Source organism: Recurvomyces mirabilis, assembly GCF_035927965.1.
Source record: "Recurvomyces mirabilis strain CCFEE 5264 chromosome Unknown scaffold_16, whole genome shotgun sequence".
Taxonomy (NCBI): Eukaryota; Fungi; Ascomycota; class Dothideomycetes; order Mycosphaerellales; family Teratosphaeriaceae; genus Recurvomyces; species Recurvomyces mirabilis.
This window is the reverse complement of record NW_027041950.1, coordinates 370,875-394,016: the sequence shown is the minus strand read 5'-3', so window position 1 is coordinate 394,016 and position 23,142 is coordinate 370,875. Positions and strand designations below refer to the sequence as shown.

Sequence of the window (23,142 nt, the reverse complement as noted above, 5' to 3'; positions counted from 1 at the left end):
TCAGCAGAAGATCAAGAACGACTCCTGGAGCATTTTGAGAAACTCAGAAAGTCGCAAAAACACAAAGGCCAGGCGCGTTTCCGAAATCACAGGTCGAGTGATCTAGAGTGCAAGTTCCGGATGCAACAGCTCTTGTGGTGCACACCAGCACTTCCAACCTCTTCCTCATGGTGTCCGACTAACCACCGCCATTCCCAGGCCCTCTCTGACCCACCCTGTATATCCACACCGCACACACCAGATCCGACCATAAATGTCCGACGGCCTCCTTTCGAACATTCCCTCCTCAGCCGCCGCCAACGCAGCAAATCCAACAATGTCCTGTCTCCCTCCCTCCGTCTATCGCACCCTCACAAACATCGTCCTGGCAAACTACATCTGCCTGATCCTGACCACAATCATCCTCTTCATCGCCACGTTATACCGCATATACTCCCTCATGAATCGAGGTTTGCGCTCTCTAGCGAATGGCACAGAGGGTTTTGTGACGGCACTGTGGTTGATCATCGCGAGCACGATTTTCGAATCTCTGCTTGCGATCATCTCGGGAAGGTGGCATGAGTGTTTAGAGTGGGTTGGTGTTGGTACTAGAGTGGCGACGTTCATGACTTTATGGCGGTTGTGTTCATTTGTGGAACGGTTGTTCTGGGTATCTTGGTTGTGGTGGCGAATGATAGGCGGGGTGGCCGTGGTTTGGCGTAAAAGCTTAGATCGGTGAAGAGACGCAGATTACTGAGTATTGATGGTGAGAGAATCTCGCGGAACCGGAGTGATGATGGGGTAGAGCTGCAAAGTGTGCAAGTGCAAGAGCCGAGTGTACACTGTGGTAGAGTATACAGACGATATCGTAGCTTTGAGGCCAGTGCAAAAGGTTGATGCTGCTCAAGAGACCTCATACTCCAATTCCCTGATCTGATCAAAAACACTCTTCTCCCACGTTTTATATTCTGCTCTGCGTTCGTCGCTCAGCCAGTCGACAGCAGGCTGGAACATGGTGCCCAGTCCAGGTAGAAGACCGGCAGCACCCACATCTTCGGGTCCGTCAGGTCGCGATGCGTGTTTCTCTTTGCGCCGAAGTGGTGTCTTGGATGGTCGTTTCACCAGTGTGAGGACGTTGTCATCCTCTTCTTCTTCTTCTTCGTCCGGTTGCAATGGCACTGGTATTTCTTTCGGCGGCTCCCGCTCGGGCTCCGGTGCTGCAGCAGAGGCAGCAGGTGTTCGCTTGACCCTCTTCGATGGCGTGTCGTCCACTTGCAACGTGCGCTTGACAGGCGTTCTCCTCAGCCCCTCTCCACCACTGCCAGACGCCTTGGCCTCTCCTGCCTTCTTCGCTGAACCATCCTCACCTGTCTTTGCCTCGAGCTTGTCGACTACCCTTGCTGCTCTTGGTGTGTTCGCGGGTGTCCTGAGCACAGTTCCCAGATAAGTCTTCAGTTTGTTGTACACTTTCGGTGCACAAGGCGGTACGGGCCTGCCGATCTCAAGGGCAAGCTTCTTGCCTAGCCTCTCGCATGCTATATGGCAGCAAGCGTACGTCCGCCCAATCTCTTCTTCCTGCTTCAACGAAGATGCCTTGGACCGAGATTGTGCGACGAGTGATGTTGCCAGCTCGAGGAGTTGTGCTGGCAAAGGCGATACAGTAGGTAGCAGAGATGAGAGACTGCTCTCTATCTGCCGTGACATGTCGGCCGGTCCGAAGAGTATGAGTCTGCTATGTCAGTAAGATAGAATAGGAAGGATTGTATTGGTTAGAAGAGGTGATGTTGGATGTGGAGAAGGCGCGAAAGTGACGCGAGGAAGCGTGACCGTCAGACTTGATATTCACCTACTCGACATCTTAAAAGGATGATAATTGGATAGTCAACGGAGAGGCCTCTCTGGTTGCGATGAGCCTCATCCTATTGGTTTGGACGCGCACAGGTTGGAAGGCACGAGAGGAAACGATCACGCCATGAAGAAGCAGCCGTCCACTAGCCGACCTCGGACGACAATCCGAACTTTTGTCAGCAGAGTCAACATATATCAACAGCCGGAGGAAGACATCTTGAAGGATCGCAGCGGACTTGGCTCAACCGATGCAATGGCAACTCAGGTCTATCCAAACTACCCACCGGATCTGACCCCAGAACAAGAGCATTACCTCCTCGCAAACCTGAAGGACTGGTCGATAGCCCATGGCTTGGCAGTACGACCGACGACAGCATATGTACCAACAAAACAAGATCCTTCAGTAGCACTAGCAACAACCGCGCCCATTACATTGTATCCCAGCCTTTTCCCGCGAATATGCTTCGAGCAGGCGCGGTCAGTGGCGAAAGCATACAATGAGCTCTACTCCGCAATTGCTAGTGATGAGGAGTGGTTGAAGGGGACTGTCGAAGAGTAGGTGCGCTTCCCCAACGAGGTTCATCTTCGCCGTCCATGCTTTGCGCTTGGTTCCATCCTTGTAGACTGCATGATATACATGAGAACACGGAGCTGACTATCTAATCTCAAGGCTGCTAGACATCGATGACTTCATTGCCGAGTTATGGAAGGTGCATCTCGACGTGAAGAAAGAGGGCTACGCACAAGTGAACTATCCACTCGTTCACGGCCGAGACCAGGTAGCTGATCTCATATTAGCCTCTCAACCTTGGCCTCTTCCGCTCAGACTACATGGTCCACATTGATCCGTCAGATCCTACAAGCAGACCGACCGTGAAGCAAGTCGAATTCAACACTATCGCATCCTCGTTCGGCGGCCTATCGACCCAAGTATCAGCTCTTCACAAGCATCTACACTCGATCGAAGCCTATCCTGACAGCACTTCGTCAGTCATCGCTGACACCGCACTACCCGATGCCACCTCCGTGCCCAAGCTAGCCCATGGAATGGCAGCAGCTCATCAAGCCTATGGTCCATCGTCTTCCGGTCACCCGACTTGCGTCATCTTCCTCGTCCAAGAACCCGAACGAAATGTCTTCGATCAAAGGCACGTTGAGTACGCTCTGAACAAGAATCACGGCGTGCGAACGTTCCGTCTACCATTCCATCGAGTGCTAAAGGACACCAGAGTCGACTCGGAGCGTAGATTACTCTATGCGCCACCACATAAGCCCGACAAACCTTTCGAAGTATCCTTGGTCTACTTCCGAGCAGGCTACTCACCAGACGAGTACACAACCCCTGATCACTGGAAAGGCCGTCTACAAATCGAACGAAGTGCTGCGATAAAATGTCCAAGTGTCTTGACGCAATTGGCTGGCACGAAAAAAGTGCAACAAGTCCTCGCTACACCACACTCACCTCACCTCGCCAAATTCCTTCCAGACAAGGATCAAGCCTCAGAAGTCCTAAAGACTTTCGCTCCCATCTACCCAATGGACAAAAGCGAAGCAGGTCTCGAAGCACGAAGCTTCGCTCAAGATGCAGAAAAGTGCAAACGCTACGTCCTGAAACCTCAGCGCGAAGGCGGAGGCAACAATATCTACCGCAGCAATATCCCCGGCTTTCTGCAGGAGATCCCCGAGGAGAAATGGCCGGCGCATATCTTGATGGAGATGATCGAGCCGCCAGCGCAGCAGAATGTCATCTTTAGGAATGGAGAAGTGCAGAGTGGTGGTGTGATCTGTGAGTTGGGTGTTTATGGGGCATGTCTGTGGGAGCAGGGAGACGGTGATGGGAAGAGGGAGGTTGTGGAGAGCTCTGAGGCGGGATATCTGCTCAGAACCAAAGGATCGGGAAGTGAGGAGGGCGGCGTAGCCGTGAGTAGTGTAAAGGTATGGGTATGACGAGAAGTGCTAACATGTTTGCAGGCTGGCTTCGGATCTGTTGACTCAGCTTGTCTGGTCGATGTCTAGATTCGCACAGAAGAGGCCATTGAGATGTCACGATGGCGAACAGATGCGTGAATAGGGATAGTAAGCCGTCTTCTGCTTGGACCTTCATACTGGTCATCTCGTTGAGCCTCTTACAGCCAGATACCTTTCGTCAGAGCGTAGGGCATGGTGAATTAGTTCAGGCGAGCCTCTTTGTTTCACTCGCTATCCTCAGGTCGAGTACAGCTGATCCAAGGCATCGAGCAGATCCAACCGCTTTTGCCATTGCTTCTTACTCCGCCTAGGCAGATGCTCCTGGCTTGCTGACCTAGCATCTAGCGCCCCGATCTTCCGCTGCAGATTCTGCGCCGTATTCAACACAAGTTCAACCTCTACATCTGATACCCTGAGCCGACTCTCAGTACGTCGCTTGAGATACTCGATCGCCATCTCCAATTCCACATCGTCCGGGAAGTCTGTCAAGGCTGAAAGCTCGCTATGATGTTTGACAGATCGGAGCCATACAGCCCGGCCCTCCTTTCCGGCGATGAGCTGGTCTTGTACTTCCCGGACTGTGACCGCGGATGTATAGTGCACCGTACGGTTGTCGTCGGGACCCGGATGATCGCGCAGGTTCATACTGGCCATCGTTGCGGGCATCAGTACGACTGAGGTTCTGTCTTGCCTCTCGGCCGACCAGGGGTACTCCTTCAGATGGTGGGACACCTGAAGATGAATTATGGCTGCATATGGTTTCGGATCTTGTCCGCATTTCGGATCGTGCGCCATGGTCGAAAAGGAGGTTGATGCGAGTGGACGTCATGGTCCGCTGTGTCTTCTGGCTAATTGCGGCTTGTGACACTCTGATCTTATAGCCATACATTCCATGGTGTAATGACGGCTAGTCGATCGTGAGTCATCCCCATCATTTGCTTGTAGCAAACGATCTGGGATCGTATGATGAACCTGTTGGCAAAGGATCGAACAGACGAGCCTATCTCTGCAAGTCGTCGATGCACAACGCGATCATACCTAGGCCATAGGAACGGGACCGTGCTTCTGAATGACTCAACCCGGTCGAGCATAGACAGTAACGTTAGCACTCCTACAGCGTAAGTAGGGGCAGAAATGAGAGCAAAGGTGTAGAGAACGCGACTATGTCAGACCGGTACTCCAGAACAGACTATTTACGATTCCAACCCACAACTTTTACCTCATACCTGTCTGCCACAACTGGCCCTCGGGCTCCAACTCTCCGCCACGGTCTAGTGCACGCCATCGCCTTCTCTCCCGCCGCCCTTCCCGCCTCCCATCATCCCCATCGCTCCGCCTACCTGAGAGTCGATCGAAAGCCTCATTCGTAGCCAGCACCAGCTCAATCTCACCAGGTCTCCGTCCCAGCTCAAAAGCAACAGCATCCTTATATTCCTTGATAAAGTCCTCCAGCCCCAGGCCATCAACAAATCCAGACAGAAGGCTGAATTCCTTTCGATGGCTGAGCACATTCAGTGCCAGAACCACGTCGGGACGGCCAGATGGGAGAAGTTGAAGCTTCGCGTCCCTGATGCTGAGACCGGCAGGATAGTAGACAGTGCGACTAGTGCCGTGCACACGGTCATGGAGCTGGACAGTCTTTACATGTGTTGGCATGAGGAGAATGGGGTCCGAGGTGGGTGGGCTCTCCACCGTGCTCCGATACCCGTCCGGGCTGCTGGACACTTGTAGATGAAATACCATGGTACCAGGAACGGGTTGTTGGCATAGTGGCTGCCGTGACTGCTGCTGCTGCTGCTGCTGTGACGGACCTCGGGTTGCCGTGGAAGATGTCGATGGAGCTCGCTGCGTAACTAGCGGAGCCTGATTCCTTGGCGACATGGGCGACTGTTGCGATGCAGCGCCCTGTATAGAGGAACTGCGACTTGTGTCGTAAGCCTGACCCTGACTTGGTGATAGATGAGCCGGCAGGAAGACCACCCTACCATAACGATCGCGCGCCCATGGGTTTCGATAAGCCATGGCTTGAGCTGAAGACAATTGCGCTGAGGTGATGTCGCCAGACAGTCACCCGGAGCACGGCTGATAAGCATTTCTGCCTGGTCTGTTTTTGTGATTTGCTCAGTGACTACTTCTGAACCCCTTCAAAGCCATGACTCCACGCCACCGCAGTCATGCAAGCAGAAGGACAAATATCTTGAGAGCTTGTGTAGCAATCATGCGCCTCACGTCCTTGCTGAGCAAGTGTGTACGTAACACTGCTTACTCTTGCCTCCTCACAGCGCGACCGGTGACTTAACATCATGGCCTTCAAGATCAGCATATTAAGAAGGGGATTGAGCTCGATAGCCCGAAGCCCCCACTCTTTGCAAACCAGTGCCACTACCCTCTGCGCACCCACCGCGCTGCAATTGTCCCCCTTCCCACCCCCTGACAACAACAAACTCAACACAAACCCCCTTGACATCCCAACATCCCAAGGCAGCGCCCCCCAAACAACACCAACCCTTCTCAGACACTCCACAACCCCCTCCGGCGTCCACGCCTCCCACTCCACCGTAAGCCAAATAACCGGTTCCGGCCACCCTACCAAGCTCAGCCCCAGCGCCGCATTACCACCAGCGTCAGAGGTCAAAGAGCTGGGGAAAAGTATGTGGTGCTTCAGTTCGTGAATAGGGGGTCCAGAGAGGACAGTAGATAGTGCGTGATGTTATGTTTGAGTAACCGTTTGGGTGGGTCTTGGAAGTGTAATCCCAGAGTACGTACCCACGAACGTTGGAAGAGGGCAGGAAGACCGGGTCCGAGGTTCCAGGTGCCGCAGCCAGTGTCGGGGCAAGAGACAGTGCTTCAGCTGACCAGGAGTAGTCCGTATACTTTCCAGGAACGCGGAGATGAATGATCGCTGTATCGTCGCCCATGGACGGCTGTGTGCAGATTGGTGGCGGTCCTGACGAAGTAACAGAAGCTGGACCGTACCTGCTAAGCGCCGGAGGACCCGTAGGCACATTCGGTGGTAAGACCAGGTGGCTACTCGATGGCCCGCTGGCCCTTTGTCCCTGAGCCACATCGTCCGCACGATGATTAGTACGACCATTGTGTTGACGAGCAGCACCACCACCTCTGCCTCCGCTTCTGGCTCCACCTCTACCTCCCTGACCTCATCTACCTCCGTCCCCCTGACTACCTCCACCTCTGTCTCCACGACCACGACCACGACCCAGACTACCCAAAGGCCGAAAATAACGTGCTTGATCTCCACCACGCATATTGAGAAGGGCCAAACTCTCGCTGCTTGTCTTCCAGAATCCGGGACGCCACGGTCCGTTGTCGCGGCGCCGTACGACCTCAGATGCACGTCTGGCATCTACGATCAGAATCGAAATGATCTGGATCTGAATCTCATCTTGGTTCAGTATGCTTGGCATAAGCTACATCTCCATCAGTAGAATCATCAGTTCCAATCTAATCGCGCGGTCAGTACTACTGCCTCCCCATCATCGCAGACCACAAGAGAAGGATAAGAGGAGCGGCGCCATGGACAGAAGAGAAGGGGATGAATGCAAGACGTGAGTCGTACGGCATTCTGGTAGCCTTTCTATCCCACCGCCTATTGCGCCCGCTAATCTCATAACCCGAAATCCAGAAGTTACACCGTCGTCTTGATTGTGCCAACCTACTGCACCTTCTTACTCCCCAGCAACGGCTCCTCCGTCCCATAAGTCCTCTCATCCCTGCCCTCAACCTCCACAACCATCTTCTCCATCTCCTGACTCTGCCTCGACCACTCCACCTCACTCATCTTCTTCTCCTTCTCAAACAACTCCGGGTTCGGCTGGCGATAACTCCCGCCCAACCGATCCCACAACGTAGTAAACTGCCCATAATTATAATTGAAATAAAGGTGATGCATGGTATGACACGCCGCCCCGTTGATCACGGGACTATTGGCCACATACTCCCCATCGTGAATCATGACGGTCCAGATCTGGATGAAGGTGAATAAGGCGATGTAGGCGAATTTCTGCAGGGGGAAGAGGAAGGGGAAGAGGTGGTAGGGCACACTCTGCGCGTAGCCGTCGAGCGGGTGGAAAGCGTGGGAGGCGAAGGGCGTGGGCATGATCCATTTATGATGCGGTTTGTGCAGGCGTTTATATAGCATTTTGGAGTGCAACCCGCGATGGATCCAATAGATGCCGCAATCGGTGAACATGATGAAGAGCGGGAATTGGATCCAGTTATACCAGGAACCGAAGAGGCTGAGCATGGGGTGGGTGAAGCCTGGCGCCAGGGCGTCGTCGTACATGTAGCCGTGACCGCGGACCTCGAGCAGGAAGAAGGGGACGGTGAGGACGGCCATGATGGGGATGGAGCGTTGGGTCTGGGCGATTTCCATGCGGATTTGGTTCTTGAGGTATTTGGGGTGGTTGAAGGTGGTTTTGTCGAAGACGAAGAGGTAGGAGAGGGTGGCGCAGAGGAAGTAGATGGCGGCGCCGAAGAACCTATAATTAACCAACCCAGGCTGATTAGAACGAGGTGTGCTTATGTGTGGTGTGGATGTTTGTTACGGACTTACCAAGTAATCACATATAATGTCAACATCTGCCGCCACACATTATCCCGATCCCACCGACTCATCCACGCAAATTCACTCGGCTGCACACTAAACCACTCGCTCGAAGGTTGGAAACTCCATGCTGACCGGGCCAGACTCGCATCGCCTGCTAGTGCTGCGGAAGAGGCGGCGTTGTATGTGGCATTATAATCGAAACCCTTGAAGCCGGCGGTGATGGTGGAGATGGGGTCAAAGTTGGCGACGGCCGGGTTGATGGGGAGGAGGTTGGCCCAGAGGCGGTCGAAGAGGAAGGTGTCTGCGAGCTCGAGGACGACGTCCATTGCCTTTGTGGTAGTGGTAGTGGTGGTGGTGGTGGTGGCGTCCTGTTGTGTTGCGCGGAGCTTGTCCCTGAGACGTCTGTCGTGCTTATGCGCTCTCCTCTTACCGAAGCTTTCCAATCACTCCACCTAACACTCAGTACGACTCGACAGATCCAAGAGAGTGGTATGAGGTAGCAGGACAGTGCAGACAATCAAAATCCAACAACACACCAACCCATTTGAACACAAACCCTCCTCGGCCCAGCTCGGAGATAATAATATTCTACTTTGAATGTGGTCTGATTTCCCTCCTCCCCAAAATTAATATTCGAGGTGGAGCAACAGCTTCCAGAACCCTTGCCGCCTCCCATTCGCCGCACGTTCCCCAGGGTCGAACCTTATTTGTTCGGCCCTGACCGATTATGCACGATTGAGGAATTATGTCGGTGGGGTATGAAAGAGCAATGGAGTAGATAGATTGAAGATAGTAATATACATCCAGCACGACGCAGCTAGAGCTCACGCCATACTCATCAGCCGTCGTTCCACTGACGCGCGCGCAGCTGCCAGTATCCCAGCTAGTCTCATCCCATCGTGGTATCTTTCCATGCCCCCGCAGACGCCTCGCTACCATATACGCCCCATCATCGCTTCACCCATTGCCTAAAAAACGGGAAAGAAGCACCATCACATAAGCATGATATCAAGAAGCAGTCTCCACTGCGGCAGTACTCCATTTCCCATAGCACTTGGCAAGCTACCCAGGACTCCCCGAATAACTCCCATCGCTCCTCCACCCCCCATAAAAACTATCCTGCGGCAGAGGCGGAGGCGGTAGTGCAGACCCATAATGTGATGTGCTCGGCGCCTCCGTCTGGATGGGCGGTAATCGCATGCCCTGTCCACCCGTAGCCGGCGGACTCGTGACGCCCGAATACTGGTATCCGCCAGGTGAAGGCGGTGGTCGAATAGCGAAATGCTGTGTGCCATTGGCAGGATGAAGTGATGATGATGAAGCGGGTCGCGAGTTCTGTTGATAAGATCCAGCCCATTGAGCCCGTGAACTGTACGGGGAATCTAGTGGTGCGGGTGAATGCGAGGTACTCGATAAATTGCCATTGGTGTATGACTGCTGATAGGATGTTGTGTTGTTGTTGTTGTGTGGACTGCCAGGCACATGCAAGAAACCATTGCCCTGGCCACCGGCATGTCTATAACTATCATTCACAAGCCTGATGCTATCATTGCCTGCCGTCGTAGTAGTAGTAGATCTATAATCCTCCCCACTCAAGGGTCTAAAACTGTCAGCTTGGCGGAACCCTTGCACTGTCGGCGGAAGAGGTTGAGACTGGTAGAAACGGCCATAGTCCGATAAGGATGATGGTGTGGTATACGACTGTTGTGCGGGAGCGGGAGCAGAATGGGAAGAGCTTGTGGTACCTTGCTTGTGCGTTGTGGACGATGTTGTAGGAGCGTGCCTCTTGGCTGGCCGTGGCGGCTGATCTTCGTCGTCAGAAAGAGTGAGGTCAATCACCGCGCCTGCTGTTCGTTTGTTACCGGCTCGTGCTACAGAAGCTGTTGATTGCGCTACTGATGCTTCTCGTGATGACAGTGGTGGGGTGTTGAAGGAGTATGCAGCCGGTGCACCAATCGGTGGCATTGACTCTGTCTTGACGCCGTTCACTGCCTTGTTTGTAGGACCATCCAGCTCAACAATGTCATCATCGAAGTCATCATCGTATGGTGCTCTCGCTTTGCCACTGGTGCCATTGGTGTGGTCATCGTCTTCGTCCTTGATCATCTTCCATTCACCGTCAGGCTCGACGTCTACCTTCTCGATACTTGGCGGCGTCCGCTTCAGTATATCCTCGAAATACTTGTCGACGCACAGATCTTTGAACTGCAGGACTTTGTTACACACTGGACAGTTCCATTGCGGAGCTTGCTCGACCAGCTGCATGAACATGGCTCCATCGAAGCACTGCGTATGTGCGCACACAGTCGATCTGACTGGCAGAGTAATCCGCACAGTCGACACCGGATCGCGAAGTGACATTCGTGTTGACGTTGCCTCGATGTCTGGATCGGCATTGGCTCTTCGCATCTCCTTGATGACACTATCTCGTGGTATCACACTCTGTGTTTTGATGCGGTCCGTGAGGATCCCAGCACTGACATACCGCACAAGATATATGCAAAAGGCATACCTCTTCGTGGTCAGCGCATAGGTGATCGTGATTTGGTTTGGATAGTTTGCCTTTGTGCGGACTTTTGGTGTTAGATCTGCTGGTTTGGTGGAGCCGGGCTTATTTTTCAAGCCTTTGTAGTTTGCTTTGACATCGTCATCGTTGACTTTCACCTCAATCTGGTTCGGGAATGCGATGTCGATGGGATGGTTCGAATAGACAGACTGAGCGAGGCCGCAGTACATGAGCAAGCGCATGTCGCTGTTAGCTAGACGTTGCGATTGCTCTGTGGTCAGAGTGATGCTGCACTTGACAGTGTTCCGATTCTGCGGCATTTCTGTACGAGCCACTAGTCAGATTCGTGAGTGGGGTCGAAAAGGTGGGAAGATGGCGTGGACGTACCAGGAATGTCGGTCAATGGCAGCACAGTTTCTGCGATCTCGTAGAACGGACTGTCCTTGAAATCTGCTTCCGAGTCAGCTGATCTGCTGGCGCCGAAATCTGGAATATGGGACGTACATTGCTTGGGGTTCTGCCTGTTCGGAAGTGTCGCATTGCCTCTGCCAGGTGCCATTGAGTACGCACTACGAACGGGTGCAGGTGAGCTGTAGGTGTTTGCCGGTGAGTCCAGAGTCTGGGTAGAGGGTCCTCGTCCTTCATTCGTGAGTCGATACTTGAAGTTGTCAAGTGCCACTGGGTCGCCTCTGGCCGCAATATCGTTGAGAACTGTGAAAGTCAGTATCGTCAATATCAATCATGCTATGCTGTGACCTTGCTGCTCCTTCACTGCCATCTCTGCCTAGGGGTTGTCCAAGACTTACTTTCTATGCATCTCCTCTGCAACTCGGCCTTGTTGCCCGAAACTGCCTTGCCATATGCTCTACATATCTCCTTAAGCACCTGGTTAATGGCTCTCTTCAGCTGCGTCTCGATATTCGTCCTCTGTGCTTGCAGTATGTGGCCGCCAGACGCCATAATGCTCTTTGCGCCTCAGCACAGGCTCGTGGTAGTGCAGGTAAGTCACCGGAGCGGTGTTGGGCAGGAGCGCGCGTATGATCGAGTCCTCGGGCGGAGCATGAGTGACGGGTAAGTAGTGTAGATAGCGATGGTGTCGGTGTGGTGATCAGTCAATCAGCTGAAGATAAGTTATTGAAAAAGAAAGCCTTAAAGTTGTCTCATGAAGTTGAGGCGCTCTGAGGAAGGTGCGATGGTTCACGGCAATCGCTTCCCGCCTTCGATCACGTGTCTTCGCATCACGCCAACACTCACCAGAGAGCAGGAGAATGAAAAGACATGTAGTGAAGAGAGCACAGCATATGCCGGCACGCACTGCATCACTTCGACAAAGCCAACGCCAAAGCCTGACGACGAAAGCCATTCGGGGTGCATAATCGCTATCAGATCCTAGCGTGGACGGGAGCGGGATCGGTACCGAGGAGCGGCAAGATCTGGACATTTCATTTTCGTTCACATGCAAGAATTTGAAATCGTGGTGCAGTATTGAACAGATAGCAACGCAGCCATGGCCAAGAGCTCAAGAAGCAGTGCGCTCAAGAAGAACAACAAACAGCTGAAGAAAAAGGTCTTCGGTCCTGCTGAAGCAGCTCGTCAAGAGAGACTGAATGCAAAGTTGATGGCACTGGCAAGCCAGCCAAAACCACCAAGAGCTGAGATGGAGGTCGAGACTGAGGGTGCGCTTAGTAGGATGCTCACGCCATGGTACGCACCGACTAACACTACAGACAGAAACTGTGAAGGACGCAAAAGCCGGCAACGAGATGCAGGTCGAAGAGGAAGGCACGACAAGCAAGACGAAGGAGCCGACGAGGGCTTCAGGTGTCTTCGACTATGGTCCGGATGCCAAGAAGACGCCCAGAGCCTCTCGCTCTGCCTCCAGGGTGCAGAAGACGAGGCATCGGAGGAACAGGAATGATATTGTCTTTGCGCCCACCGGGATTGCAAAAGCCAAGGCGAATGCCAGAAAGCGGAGCAAGCGATGAACAACAGCAGGACTCTTTCGTGCCAGATACCTGTTTCTTGACATGGGGCACGACCAGGACCAGCAACGAGACTTCTCTACGGATCTGGGAGGGCCATCCGCAGCCTGAAGTGGGGCATGCGAGCATCGATCGATTCCGAATCAATAGTGTGGCCACGCTTACCGCTTTACACGATCAACCACGGGCTCCCCGTTTCGCAGAATCGTCTCCCTAGCCAGTGTAGCGCCTGACGGCAGATAGTAGAACAGGTCGAGAGAATGGAAGCCCCTCTTCTTCTCTTCAACAAGTCAAGCACCGAGCCCAATGAGACCATGACGACCGAGCGGGGCGAACATTGCTAGCCATCGTGCAGTAATGCGACCGCGAACTTCTCCGACCAGGAGCGGATCAAGACACACATGCTTCGCCAGAGCTAATGCCAAACTCCGGTTGAGAACATGGAGCAGGCGAATATGTATATACGAGCAGTCCATTGCAGTTAATTTGATAACATTACTATACTCATCAAATCATGCCTTGTAGCCGTATGTGCCCCATCCATGGCTATATCCAAAGCCCCTGATATGTCTTTTATTTGCCTGGCTTTCCCGCCGGTCCTGTTTGTTGCCCATCCCACCTGTCATCCCACCCCCTCCCTTCCTGTGACCCAAAACCCATAACCCACTATCCCGCCCCTTAGCGAAAAAACTCCAAAACGAAAGTCTGAATCAGAAAAGGGTATCACATCGAACCAAAAAGAAAAAACCTCACCCGTCTCCTCCACCCTCAATCCTCATAAACGGCACCAATCCCATCCATCAACCACACTCACTCCCTCACTGCGTCGACTCCCTAGCCTTGGCCTGCATCCTCCTCAAAGCATCCCTATGCGCCCCATGCAACTGCCCCGTCCTCATAGCAACATCAACAGCACTCTCCCGCCTCTTCCTCTCCGCCTGCCTGTTCTGTAACTGGAACTCCGCCATCTGCCTCTGATTCAACATCGCCTGCCGCGCTGCATGATTCTCAACCAGAGGTTGTTTGGCCGCAGTTTCCTGTTGGATGGAAGCGCGCCATTGGGTGAGCATATTGGCTTGGTGGGCTTTGTCGACCGTGTTAGTGCGTTTGGGTTGGTGGGAGTCGTAGATTAGGGTGCTGTGGTTTGTTTCTGCTGGGGCGATGGGTGAGGAGGTTCCGAGGGACCGGGCGCTTTGGCGGCTGGAGGACTGGTCGCGGAAGGTCGGGGATTGCATTGTTTCGCGTTGTTGTATCACGGCTTTGCGTTCTGCGAGGGTCATGTCCTCCTCCGCGACGAATTGCTGACGTTCTGAGCCGGGACTATAGACGGTCTCGTTTCGTGCGTCTAGGCTGTCTGTGTTGCCGCTATCGCCTGCGGTGAGCTGCGCGGCAAGAACGTTGAAGTTTGTGCTTGTTGGCTTCCTCTTGAGACGTGTCTGGCGCTCGCCCATCAGGTTACTCATGCTGGCCATACTCATGGCGGAATGTAGGACACGAGAAGGACCAGGATCTGCCGCATCTTCAAGTTGGTCTTCCTCCATAGGCGACTCGATCAATGGCTGGCTTGTGAGTGGCGCAAAGACGTTTCGCAGACCTTGTACGGATGCTCTTGGTTTGGCGGACATGCTGTTGCTGCTGTTCTGCCTGTTCAGGGTCATAGCTGAGCTGCTTCGCATGACTTGATTAGTATTGCCACTGCTTCCTCTATTCAGCGACATTGATGAGCCGCTTCGGAAAGCGTAGATAGGGGTCGCTGCGCCGCTACTTGTCCTCGCTAGTGGCTTTGGCGTGGCTTGGATACTCTCGCGATATGGGTTCTTGCTCGAGCTTTGCGAAGTATTGCGGACCATCACTGGTGATGCTGGTGTCAGTGCCTCGACGTCCACTGGTTTGGCAGCCTCCTCAGCAAAAGCGGTGTCCACCTGAATCCCTGGCGATTGGCTACCCAACTCCGTCTCTGGTGCGACTGGCTCGTCAGCATCTGCAATGTGCTTCGCCCATTCGTTCGTCCGATAAGTCATGGCGACCTTTGAGAGCTTTCCGGGAAGGTGATCCGTCAGGTTTCCACTGACAGTGATGTCGTCTGCACCGCCATCCGACAGCCTACGCCCAGGTAGGGCGCTGCTGCTCGACTCTTCGACCGATCTTCGTCGTTGCGGCTTCAGAGCGGTTACAGTTGGCAGAGGATGCTCATCAAGGGATGTCGGTGACCTTACGATAGCCTCATCGTCCTCTTCGTTGACCGGCAGCTCCACGACGGAACGCCTAGGGTCTGGCGAGCGATCTCGAGGAAGAGGAGGTACCGGGACGGTCAGCTCGTGGTCGTGGTCCCGGATGTAGATAGAGTTCGGCATAGAAAGATGCTTCCTCGACGCGGCATCGTCGACAGCAGCGACAGAAGATGCCCGGTCGTCGTCGTCATCATCTTCTTCATTCTGAATTCGTCCCAATGCAAGCTTTGTGAGTGGCATGACTTGCCGTTCATGCACAGCGGCTTTGCCGAGCGTCGTGACCCAATAGACTCAGCGTCGGAATCTGCCTCGTTGTGCTTTTCAGCTCCGGGTATAGTGAACGGAAGAGGAACAACAGCGGGTCCCTCCTGGGCAGCAGGCGGTTCCTCGAGTGACTGTCTTGCTGACGGAGTCCGGGAGCCATCCTCAGAATCATCCACTGTGCCATCATGTTTGCTTAGCAAATTCTCGACAGACTCCAACCCTAGCACTGGGCTATCTGCCCTCTCTGACGCATCCTCGAGCACTACCGCAGGCACGCCGCTCTGCACAGTCGTACGCTTGGATGCAGATCGTGGTACTGGATCCATCTCAATCTCATCTATCTGTCGCTCGCTGATCGTTGTAGACTGCTTACGAGGGCCGCTTGCAATCGATGAACCAACTCCAGAATCGATATGGAGAGTGGAGGCATTCTTGTCGCCATAGACAGCTTCCCACTGCTTGAGCTCTTTGCCGTTGCTCGCCTCAATGTCTCGTCCGACTTCAGATTCTTCTTGAGCACGTTGCTCCTCGGCTTGCAGACGAGCTGCGTCCTTCTTCTCTCGCTGCTCCTTGACGATTTTCCAGATCTTAAATTGTGACATCACACCAAAGAGGCAGATTATGATGGTGCATGCCAGTTCGACTCGTATGCCACGAGTGATCGGGTACGTGTTTGTGTTAAGAGGAAAGACATTCTTGTTAAGATCTGTGAAATGTCAGCATTATGCAATATACAAATGTCTCTTCACACTTCAACTTACTCCAAATGTACATCCAGAATTCCTTGAGTCCAGCTCGGCTGAAGCAATCGATGCCAATGATCGAAATCTGAGCTCCGGCGAATGCGGTGCAGAATATAAGGCCGTAAGTTCGTGTATAATAGCTAAAGTAAAGGCCAAGGAAAGCAAGGCAAAAGACCGCGATCATGATCGCCCTTCCACTCGTGGAGGAAACGAGGCCACCGGGGGCGAGCGTAAGGAACCACATTGACAAGCAGAAGCCACCTAGTAGACAGCCAAGACCTTCAGCCACTTCTTTGAAGACCAGGGCTAGCGAACCAAATATCAGACCAGTCATGACAGCGGCGACCACATATGCTCCTTGAATAGCGTTGGGGACGGGCGGATTCATGACATAGACGATGAGCACTGTCACCGCCAGCGCAGTGAGTAAAGCAGTACTCAGGAAGACATGAAGCCATTGGTGCTTAATGCCGACAAGAGCCAGTGCGATTCCAGTTGCCATTAGGATGACACCCGCAATGCCGAGTCCAGGTGTGATCACGGGCTGGATTGGTAGCGTGGCTGCTTCACTTGTAGCATTGGCCGCTCCAGATTCTGTGGGCATAGCTGTCGAGGCGACAGTGCCGGTCGATATATCAGACGAGATAATCGAGCTGGTCGTTGATGTGGCGCTACTAGCTGCCGTTGTCTGTTGCGCACTGCTGGTGGTCGATGCTGCGTTGATTGATGAAGTCGCTGTCGAGGACGCAGCATTATTAGACGATGGCGACGATGAAGCATTGTCGCTACTTGACGCTTGGGATGCTGAGGAACTTCGAGTCGTCGACACTTCTGTGGAGTCTTGTCGTTTAATCAGGCCAACGCGGCCGACCAAATTCTCAGCGCAGCATGATGCGAGCAGTATCGAGAATAAAGCATATGTGACCTTCATCTTGCTGTGCTGCCCGCGTTGCACTTCGCCAGGCGCACAAGCAGTACTGAGGACGTGCTACTGCTGGGAGAGTCTAGCACTTCTTCCCAAGCCCAGATCCAGAAAGTAGCTTGAATTGAAGGTCGACGAGCAGCATATGCGTCCAGTAATCGCGTCGTGAGAATCGTGACGTGTAGTGACGAGAGGTGGGAGTAGCAGTGCTATATCGCCGGATCCTTGCGCATAGCAAGGATCAGATCACATCAAAGACATTCGACAGAAGAGACCCTACATTTTCGAGCCCTCCACCGCATGGCTGGTCAGACAATCCGGCTTAAGAACCTTCTGTCCGAGGTCTCCACCACCAAGTCCGCGAAACAACGCATTGTGCGCACTCGCGTATGGCGGCCGTTGCGACTCGAAGGACAAATTGGCTTCTTGGGAGGAGGATTGGCCGTGGGATCGCCAAAATGCCAGAGCATAAAGTCAGCACGGTTGAGGATAAGAGCCGTGTAGCTCTCACTAAGCCTGGTCGGTGTGAATGGCAAGCCACCTCTTGGAGTGCAGCGAGCGGCAAGGTAAAATTTGGCCCCGGAACAGTCTGCTTTCACCCCAAGCAGGGTAGAGAAGAGGGTACCGCAGTGGACATCAGATTTTATTGCTCAAATATAGGCTCGCAGCCCTGTGCATATATGCAGATATATATGCAGGTGTTGATGGGATCACTGCACCTCACCCGCATACAGTACAGCAGCATCGGATTTGGCTGCGCGGATGTCTTGAAGTTTTCAACGAGGACGAGGAGTCTCCGTTACGTCTGTCGACCGGGTTGACCTCCGTTGCCGTCAGATTGCAGGCGCGATTTGCCTTGCGCCTTGCTGATATTTCTGGGCTGGAGGGGAGATTGAAGTCGTCTGAGAGAAGGTTAGACGCAACGGTCGTCACACCCGGGTTCCCGAGCGCCCGCGCGGATCTTCCAGGGGTCATCTGTCGGTACATGCATCTTTGAGGTACGTGGTGCCTTCATCTGTTTCATGTGGCTATTATGATGGCATTGCACGGTGGACCGGCATGGTTTGCGTCGATAGCAGAAGCTGCCTTGTCGATATCGTAGGCCGCATCAACCGAACATGGTGACAAGAGCAAAGCTGCGAGGATTGTACCGAGGGCAAGTGCTCGGGAAATTTGTGAACCCTATTCTGCTTCCCAAATGAACGGCGTCGAGCTTAAGGGAAGTCACGAGAGCCAATGGTTCGTGAAGTAGCTTTAAACGTGACAACGGCCAAGCAACGTCCAAGCAACGTCTCGCTATGCCATCATGCCAGACGTTGATGATCTCGCGACGCGTGAGTGTCGCGTGTTGCGGGCAGATGTGCGCCACTGTTCAAAGACAGATTGATCGCTGTTATCGCAATGTGACGACTTCTCGCCAGATAAAGGAAACCATGCTCATCGACGCGGAAGACTACCAGTGGTTGCTAAACGCAGACTGTCCTGTGGCGGAATACTATGTAGACTCGACCCGGCTGGCAGGAGGACCCAGACATGTTCAAAACACCCAGATCGTTGGATAATCAGCCTCATGGGCTTGCAGGGTCCTTCTCACCTGACATGTGTGGCGACTAGACGAGTATCGGTAGAGGAAATATGACTTATGAAGCTACACAACACGTTGTCCAAGAGGATCTGGATGCCGAGCAGGAGGCAGAGGCAGCATGAACGAATGAGGCGTTTTCTGGCTAAGCCTGCCCTCCACAACGAAGCTTATCAAGTCACAGTATGCAGATGCTCACGTCGCGAGTTTAAGCATCATGGTGTGCTGCCTCAAGGCAAGTGGCGCATGCAATATCTTGCCAAAAATTCTGCATGCAGCTACAGCAATATGCAGATGCTGCTGCTGCTGCGCCACACCAGCATCAATTCTCAGCTGCGTAGCTCCCCTGCCACAGCTCTTCGACAATATGAAATACTGCTACATTATTGACCATGTGAAGTGACCGCGGCCGTCCGGACAAGACACTATCACATCGCTCACAATGCTTGACCCTCTCAGCGCCATCAGCTTGGCTTCTGCTATCGTTCAACTTGTAGACTTCAGCAGCAAACTCTTGATCGAAGGCTATGGCATATACATATCCGAGACTGGCGCGACAGAAGAGGCCCAGGAGGTGCAAAGGGCTACTGAAAGGCTCCATGAGCTTGCCAATCGCCCGTCCGGTCCACGGAGAGTATGGAAGACTTCAGAGGAGCTTGCTTTGTGGGAACTGGCAGCAGAAGCTCAGCAAGTATCAGAACAGCTGCTAGATCTGCTAGAAGACTGCAAGATCAGCTCGGCGGGTCTCATGCACACCTGTGATGCTGTACGCAAAACTATCAAGCGACATGTCAAAGCAGAAAAGTACGCCAATCTGCAACACAGACTTGATCGCATACAACGAAATGTCTCCGTACATCTCCTTGCCAGCCTCAGGTACTGATAAGTCGACGGCTACCATGGCGATTGACGTTTGCTATCGCATGTTCAGAGATGATCAGAGCGCTGTTAGACAGTCTCTCAAGAACATCGAGGTCACGAGCGAGAAGTTGCGTGCTCTGCAAATGAATCGCATCGGGAATCGTACGCGTGAGCTTCGGACAGTACTGGAACGTCAAGGCAACTCGAAGCAGGCATTGCTGTCATCGAATAAGTCGAGCAGCGAAGCACAGGCAGCAGCCGCCCAGCGCTTAGAGGCGCCCCTGCAGAAACTCGACGAGAAGCTCACGGCGTTACAGCAGGAAGGAGCGGCTCTTACAACCTCAAAATGTATCCTCGATAGCCTTATGTTCGCTGAAATGCACCAGCGGAAATGTGACATCCACAAGCAGTACCCTGATACAATCTCCTGGATGTTTGACGAGGTCCGCACGCCATTCAAGACTTGGCTTTCTTCAGTCAGTGGTATATTTTGGGTTTCTGGCAAAGCGGGAAGTGGCAAGTCTACCCTGATGGAATACAAGACGGACAGCGACCAGGCCACTCATACACTGCACCAGTGGGCCAGGAGCAAGCAGAAAGACCTCGTCATCGGCAGTTTTTACTGCTGGAATGCTGGCAGCGATATGCAGAACTCACAAGAAGGCCTTCTTCGAAGTCTTGCTTACCAAACTTTCCTGCAGTGCCCAGACATGATCAAGCAAGCAGCGACAAAGAAGCGCCGGCATGCTCCAGATAGTTACCATGCAAGTCCTCGACCGTGGGAACTAGATGAGCTGTGCGAGACCGTCGAGAATATTGCACGGCATAGCAAAACGTTATCAAAATGCTTTTGCTTTTTCGTGGACGGTCTTGATGAGTACAATGGCCATAACTTCACCACTCTTATCGACCTCTTTGATGAATTGACGGTCTCCGACAGCGTCAAGATGTGCGTCTCGAAGCGCCCATGGACGGTGTTCGAGGCCACTCATGGCAACGACAAGTCGGAGAAACTTGCACTGCAAGATCTCACGGTTGGTGATATGGACAAGAACATCAACGGAATGCTCGGAAAGAATCGCGAATTTCACAAGCTCACTCAAAGGACTCCCGAGGCTTGGCTATTGGCAAGAACGACCCGCGAACGCGCAAAAGGTGTCTTTCTCTGGGTGTATCTCGTGTTGCGACGTCTGCTTCGCCTGCTTGAAGAAAGACTCAAGGATCCGGATCTGCTGCAGGCTGCTCTGGATGAGCTGCCCTCCGACCTGGACAAGTATTTCAGAGATATCATCGACACCATTGAGGTTGCACATCGTACCCACACCGCCGGTATCTTTTCGCCGGCCTTGTATGCTGCGCCTCTACCACTGATCGCTTTCTGGTTCTTACCTTCGGTTCTGAGGGACCCTGATGCAGTTTACAGCTTGCCCATTGGCTGTGCCGACGAGGATGACGCTGACGACGGGAGTCTTGTCAGTAGGACCATGGAAGCCATCAATTCCTGGTGCAAAGATCTGCTCGAGGTGCGCAGCACTAAAGCCGCAGCCGACATCGTGAACGAGCGAGACTACCAGATCGACTTCCTCCACCGGACAGTTCGTGACTTTCTCTCTACGAACGGTGAAGTTAGGCGCATATTTGCCGATAATCTATCACCAAATTCTAACGCTGGCCACACGCTGACCTGTCTATATGTTGTGCAAGCAATGACTGGCCGGCCTAGGTCTGCAGATTCGAAGGATGTAAAGGCTTTCGCAGTCGCCGTACTCTACGTTATGATGATCGCAAGACGTTCCGAGCTTGCCAAGATTCCTGTCAGCCCACGAATGCTTGATTACGTTAGCGGCGAGATGATGCTTCCCTGCAAAGACTGCGCCATTGGCTTCATTCTTGTCTGCAGCTGCTCTGCGCGGACCATTCGGACTACGCTGTTGGAGAAGGGCGCTTCTTGGGCGTTGCAGTGGCATGTGACTTGACATCCTATGTTCACTTTCAGCTGAACAAGTCGCCATCCATCATTGAAGGCAGAAGTGGAGCAATACTACTTGATATAGCCTTCCATCGGCTTATCATACATCCTACTCTATCGACGGACCGGCTGCCTTGCTACGATATGGTCATGCTTCTATTAGGCATGGGAGCTGACCCAAACATGCCGTCAAGCAAAAGCACGAAAACATCGACTTCATGGCACCACTTCCTGAAGCACTGCCACCTAGTTCCCGGCTCGTCCGACTCGGGAATGTGGCCCTATGCCAAACTTCTTCTCAATTTCGGTGCTGATCCCTATGCTGAGATACCCGACGGCACGAAAGTCGTGCAGCAAATCCGCAAAAATGCTCGACATACTGTCGTTCCAAGCATGTTATTATCAACAGAGCAGCGTCTACTGAAAGTCTGCAGCGGCAATCTTCTGCCTAAGCTATGTGCGTGCCTAGAAGAGGCTCGTGAGCAAAGGGCACGGAAGATTGTGGAGAAGAAGGCGGCTGAGCAGACTCAAGGGAAGCTCTTCGTCAACGCCTTGTGGAACAGTTTCGGTAGTAACCTAGTCTCCAGCAGGAAAGCACGAGGGTAGGCAGCTTAGTGCTGGAACTCGTCCAAGCCTGTCCGCCTCTAAAGCGTCAGATCTATTGCACGCGAGATACTTTGGCGATTGTACTCGAAGCATGGACCAATAAAGCGACAGGACAGGCCCGCATGCGTGACGCCCCCACTCTGCAGTATCCTGCAGTCCTCGACTTGATCGCTTAGTCGACTGTATCTTCGCCCGTCATGGGTGGCTTGATCTGCTAGGTGGACGCTTCCGAAAAACTGAGTGTCTGTTATTCGAATCCGGGGCATTGACAAACGCTAAATCCGGTCTATGCCTTTCGTTCTGCAGAAAATGGCACGGCGGTTGCAAGAGTACTGGGCTCGATGGGTGATGCAGCATACGAAGCGGTCGCGGAACTTCGAAGCTGCTGAAGAGTCACTCATTGCGTGGGTGTGAGCTCATAGACTGCGGCCTAAGCTGCTGCCTAAAGCCACTGGCTATCAGAAAGGTGAGCCGGCGACGCGCAGATCTGCTTCTTCTGCTGCACCCTACCCTCTTGAACCCTCCAACCCTTGCGAACTTCCCAACGGTCCTTACAGCAGCTCGTAGAGGGCAAGACGCGGAAAAGTCCTCTGCTCCACACGCCACCGAGGGCATGTCGACTGCCACAGACCTCCAGAGTCAGGAAGACCTTGCGCATAGCCACCAACAGCAAGGCAGACCTGCAGAGTCAGAGGCCTTACTCCGCACAGTACTATCATCCCGCCTCCAAACGCTCGATCCTCACCATGCAGATGTCGTCCGAGCGAAGAACAATCTAGCAGCAAGTCTGAATTCGCAACACAAAGACCTTGACTATGCCGAGACCCTCCAGCTCGACGTGATCGCTGCGGACCGTGACAGCCTTGGACCCGAGCACCCGGATACGCTCGTCAGCCTCAACAATCTAGGGAATATTTATATGCATCAAGGGCGTTTCGAAAAAGCTGTCGAAACTCAGCGAAATGCCCTCGCCACGAGTGAACGGGTGAATGGCGAAGCGCACGAGAATACGATGACGTTGAAGCATAATCTGGACAATACACTTCGTCATCAGCGAGAGGCTGCGGGCACGGGAAGTCAGTAGCTGAGGGCATGAGTGTGGTCTTGCGATGAT

General features: G+C 53.3%; 11 protein-coding genes across 11 annotated transcripts; 5 read left to right on the top strand and 6 right to left on the bottom strand.

The window, feature by feature from the left end:
* Positions 1-882: 882 nt before the first annotated feature.
* Positions 883-1,836, bottom strand: LTS14_006417 (uncharacterized protein; the record flags this gene model as incomplete). Its single annotated transcript, XM_064839113.1, has 2 exons — positions 883-1,708; positions 1,826-1,836. 2 exons carry the CDS (start codon positions 1,834-1,836, stop codon positions 883-885), a joined length of 837 nt encoding a protein of 278 aa, XP_064693361.1.
* Positions 1,837-1,951: 115 nt separating this feature from the next.
* GSH2 (Glutathione synthetase) lies at positions 1,952-3,843 on the top strand (the record flags this gene model as incomplete). The annotated part of the gene is made up of 4 exons (XM_064839112.1): positions 1,952-2,382; positions 2,498-2,573; positions 2,626-3,747; positions 3,799-3,843. The coding sequence occupies 4 exons, from the start codon at positions 1,952-1,954 to the stop codon at positions 3,841-3,843; spliced, it is 1,674 nt and encodes a 557-aa protein (XP_064693360.1).
* Positions 3,844-4,032: 189 nt separating this feature from the next.
* Positions 4,033-4,449, bottom strand: LTS14_006415 (uncharacterized protein; the record flags this gene model as incomplete). Its single annotated transcript, XM_064839111.1, has 1 exon — positions 4,033-4,449. The coding sequence occupies one exon, from the start codon at positions 4,447-4,449 to the stop codon at positions 4,033-4,035; it is 417 nt and encodes a 138-aa protein (XP_064693359.1).
* A 221-nt stretch (positions 4,450-4,670) lies between these two features.
* On the bottom strand, positions 4,671-5,817 carry LTS14_006414 (uncharacterized protein; the record flags this gene model as incomplete). The annotated part of the gene is made up of 2 exons (XM_064839110.1): positions 4,671-4,801; positions 5,022-5,817. 2 exons carry the CDS (start codon positions 5,815-5,817, stop codon positions 4,671-4,673), a joined length of 927 nt encoding a protein of 308 aa, XP_064693358.1.
* Positions 5,818-7,468: 1,651 nt separating this feature from the next.
* On the bottom strand, positions 7,469-8,688 carry ERG3 (c-5 sterol desaturase; the record flags this gene model as incomplete). The annotated part of the gene is made up of 2 exons (XM_064839109.1): positions 7,469-8,294; positions 8,369-8,688. The coding sequence occupies 2 exons, from the start codon at positions 8,686-8,688 to the stop codon at positions 7,469-7,471; spliced, it is 1,146 nt and encodes a 381-aa protein (XP_064693357.1).
* A 736-nt stretch (positions 8,689-9,424) lies between these two features.
* On the bottom strand, positions 9,425-11,828 carry pli1 (E3 SUMO-protein ligase pli1; the record flags this gene model as incomplete). Its single annotated transcript, XM_064839108.1, has 4 exons — positions 9,425-11,202; positions 11,256-11,318; positions 11,373-11,579; positions 11,675-11,828. The coding sequence occupies 4 exons, from the start codon at positions 11,826-11,828 to the stop codon at positions 9,425-9,427; spliced, it is 2,202 nt and encodes a 733-aa protein (XP_064693356.1).
* A 547-nt stretch (positions 11,829-12,375) lies between these two features.
* On the top strand, positions 12,376-12,853 carry LTS14_006411 (uncharacterized protein; the record flags this gene model as incomplete). The annotated part of the gene is made up of 2 exons (XM_064839107.1): positions 12,376-12,544; positions 12,600-12,853. 2 exons carry the CDS (start codon positions 12,376-12,378, stop codon positions 12,851-12,853), a joined length of 423 nt encoding a protein of 140 aa, XP_064693355.1.
* Positions 12,854-13,668: 815 nt separating this feature from the next.
* On the bottom strand, positions 13,669-16,692 carry LTS14_006410 (uncharacterized protein; the record flags this gene model as incomplete). Its single annotated transcript, XM_064839106.1, has 3 exons — positions 13,669-15,285; positions 15,438-16,051; positions 16,107-16,692. 3 exons carry the CDS (start codon positions 16,690-16,692, stop codon positions 13,669-13,671), a joined length of 2,817 nt encoding a protein of 938 aa, XP_064693354.1.
* A 2,342-nt stretch (positions 16,693-19,034) lies between these two features.
* LTS14_006409 (uncharacterized protein) lies at positions 19,035-21,429 on the top strand (the record flags this gene model as incomplete). The annotated part of the gene is made up of 2 exons (XM_064839105.1): positions 19,035-19,396; positions 19,524-21,429. The coding sequence occupies 2 exons, from the start codon at positions 19,035-19,037 to the stop codon at positions 21,427-21,429; spliced, it is 2,268 nt and encodes a 755-aa protein (XP_064693353.1).
* A 176-nt stretch (positions 21,430-21,605) lies between these two features.
* LTS14_006408 (uncharacterized protein) lies at positions 21,606-22,028 on the top strand (the record flags this gene model as incomplete). Its single annotated transcript, XM_064839104.1, has 1 exon — positions 21,606-22,028. The coding sequence occupies one exon, from the start codon at positions 21,606-21,608 to the stop codon at positions 22,026-22,028; it is 423 nt and encodes a 140-aa protein (XP_064693352.1).
* A 613-nt stretch (positions 22,029-22,641) lies between these two features.
* On the top strand, positions 22,642-23,112 carry LTS14_006407 (uncharacterized protein; the record flags this gene model as incomplete). The annotated part of the gene is made up of 1 exon (XM_064839103.1): positions 22,642-23,112. The coding sequence occupies one exon, from the start codon at positions 22,642-22,644 to the stop codon at positions 23,110-23,112; it is 471 nt and encodes a 156-aa protein (XP_064693351.1).
* Positions 23,113-23,142: the final 30 nt, after the last annotated feature.